The 2,500-nt window shown below is 43.1% G+C and overlaps 1 protein-coding gene across 2 annotated transcripts in view; it reads left to right on the top strand.

Moving 5' to 3' along the window:
- The window catches only part of LOC134449623 (uncharacterized), a 93,384-nt gene that overhangs the window by 71,607 nt on the left and 19,277 nt on the right, over positions 1-2,500 (top strand). For both annotated transcript variants that reach the window (XM_063199656.1, XM_063199666.1), the window contains 3 exons: positions 398-525; positions 1,274-1,398; positions 2,401-2,500. The exon at positions 2,401-2,500 is cut by the window's right edge and continues 18 nt beyond it. In XM_063199656.1, the coding sequence (XP_063055726.1) occupies positions 398-525; positions 1,274-1,398; positions 2,401-2,500 (353 nt within the window). The remainder of the gene's footprint in view (positions 1-397; positions 526-1,273; positions 1,399-2,400) is intronic.

Below are 2,500 nucleotides of genomic sequence, written 5' to 3'. Positions count from 1 at the left end.
GGTAGCTGAAGAAGTTTTGCCATGAATTCGCTTTATTCACTCTGGACGCGACATTGACATGTTTGATTTAGCTAATCACATAACGGCTCTTGCTTGACAGCCTAGGACATTAGGAGATATGAACATTCCAATTGGTTTTCGCCTCACTGTGTCATAGCTCATTACCATAATGTAAGCTTGACTTTAATCGTTGAAATTCGCTCTGGTCTCTCAGTTCACTTCGACCCTGGCGAATTCGCTCTGGTCGCCAGCTTGCTAACCGCTAACCCTCCATAGAGAAATAGTGACTTCCGCCGCTCAGTTAGCGTAGGTCGCTCTTGGTGTGAACATAGCATAACACATGTGGGCTTTTGGACTACCAGCCTGACACCCTTCTTCTTCTTCTTCTGCTGTTCAGACCTGAAGCCCAGATGTTACAATGCGTCTATTCCTGCCCTGGCCTCCACTGCATGGTTCGTTGATTACATCGGTGTCTTTATCCAGTACACCTCACTGGAGGATTTCAACACCTTTGGAGGCCAAAGTGTAAGTAGCTAAAACAAATGGGTCCACAGAAAACTTCATAGAAGCTGGCAATTTCCAGTAAAAGAGAAAATAATAAAAGAAAACCTCTCTATTTATCCCTCACTCTCTCTCTTTCATGATCACTCGCTCTTTCATGTTTGCTCAGCTCCAACCTTACACCACTACCATGGAACCCCCCCCCCATCTCTCTCTCTCTCTCTCTCTCTCTCTCTATCCCTCTCTCTCTCTCTCTCTCTCTGCACACGCACACGCACACACACACACACACACACACACACACACACACACACTCCTTTCTTTCTTTCTTTCTTTCTTTCTTTCTTTCTTTCTTTCTTTCTTTCTTTCTTTCTTTCTTTCTTTCTTTCTTTCTTTCTTTCTTTTATTTTCTTTCTTTCTTTCTTTCTTTCTTACTTTCTTTCTAAATCATGGGTGTAATTTTAGGTGTCGATGGTGGATAAGTCCATATGAATTTTGACCTTAACCTAGCTTGTCCCCACCACTTTTTCCACAAATATAATGTAAAAACAGCACACCTGCACAATTTACCATTGTAATGTCCCCACCACTTTCCAAGCCAAACCTACACCTCAACTTTCTTTCTTTCTTTCTTTCTTTCTTTCTTTCTTTCTTTCTTTCTTTCTTTCTTTCTTTCTTTCTTTCTTTCTTTCTTTCTTTCTTTCTTTCTATGTATCCATATGCCATGATTTATTCGTCACATTGCTCTCTCCTTCTCTCTCATGTCGTTTAGCTCCAAGTCTTCACCCCCAACCTGGCGAACCTGCAGCTCTTCAACCAGACTGCAGTGTCCTCCAATGTATCCAGCTTCTACGTGGAGCTGCTGTACCAGCAGAACGCTACCTTCCATCCCATCTAGTGAGTAAACGTATTGCTGTACCAGCAGGGCGCCACCTTCCACCCCATCTAGTCAGTAAAGCCACCTTCCACCCCATCTAGTGAGTAACTCCCTCTTCCACCCCATCTAGTCAGTAAAGCCACCTTCCACCCCATCTTGTATAACACAGATGGGTACCGGTATACGCAATCAATTAACCCATTAGAACAAGGCACAATAAATTTGTTATTTCCAGAGTGGCAATGACCAAGTCATATTTCATCACTAAAGACCCTGTGTCATGTCATAGTAGTGTAGTACTACGGTACTTAACGTTTCAATGTCTATTACAGCGTTCCACTGGTGGAACAGTGTGCATTATGTGTTTACAGTAACAGATAATTTATGACAGTGGTAGTGTCTTGTTGGGTTTAAAACAACCTGTTTGGAGGCCACTGTGCCGCAGCGTGCTAGGCCTCTCACATTTGGGCTTGCATGCCCATGGGGACCCCGGTTCGAGTACGTCCGGGGACATTTCCCAGTACCCATAACTATCTCCTGCTCATTTCCTGTCTCTTCTCACGCTGTCCTGTCATAATAAAGGCCCAAAAGGCCCCCAAAACATACTTAAAGGGACACTGTGCAGGAAATGGTCAAAAAAGGTACTGCAACTATGCTGCTCATTGAAACTGGGCTGCCTATTGCCAAATTTGATCTTTACATGAAAGTTTACTAAGTAATAAACAAATATTTTCTAGTATGGTCCAAGTACAGTCATTTTTGCAGCTAAAATGGCTATTTTTGGAAATTCAAAATGGCGGACCATGGAGAAGATCCCCCTTTTCATGTATGAAAAGTGCAATTTTTCCAGTCATAATGAATACTTTGGATTTGATGGTGGTGGTAAGTATTCATGAAAAAGGTAACATTAGTGAATGGGCAGCATGAATTCTGGAAATAAACAACTAAAAATCTCACACAGTGTCCCTTTAAAAAAACAACAACCTGTTTATCAATCTGCATTTTCTTTTGTCTCCTGTCAGTCTCCCCCTGGTGTTCCGATGCTCTGCCCCGGCCGTAGCGTTCTCCAGCATGACCCTGGACGAGACCATGGCCATCAGTGCTGACCTCTACGAAAGCTGC

This window comes from Engraulis encrasicolus, chromosome 1, assembly GCF_034702125.1.
Source record: "Engraulis encrasicolus isolate BLACKSEA-1 chromosome 1, IST_EnEncr_1.0, whole genome shotgun sequence".
In the NCBI taxonomy this organism is placed as follows: Eukaryota; Metazoa; Chordata; class Actinopteri; order Clupeiformes; family Engraulidae; genus Engraulis; species Engraulis encrasicolus.
Note: the sequence above shows the minus strand (reverse complement) of the source record. Positions and strands in the feature narration are given on the sequence as shown.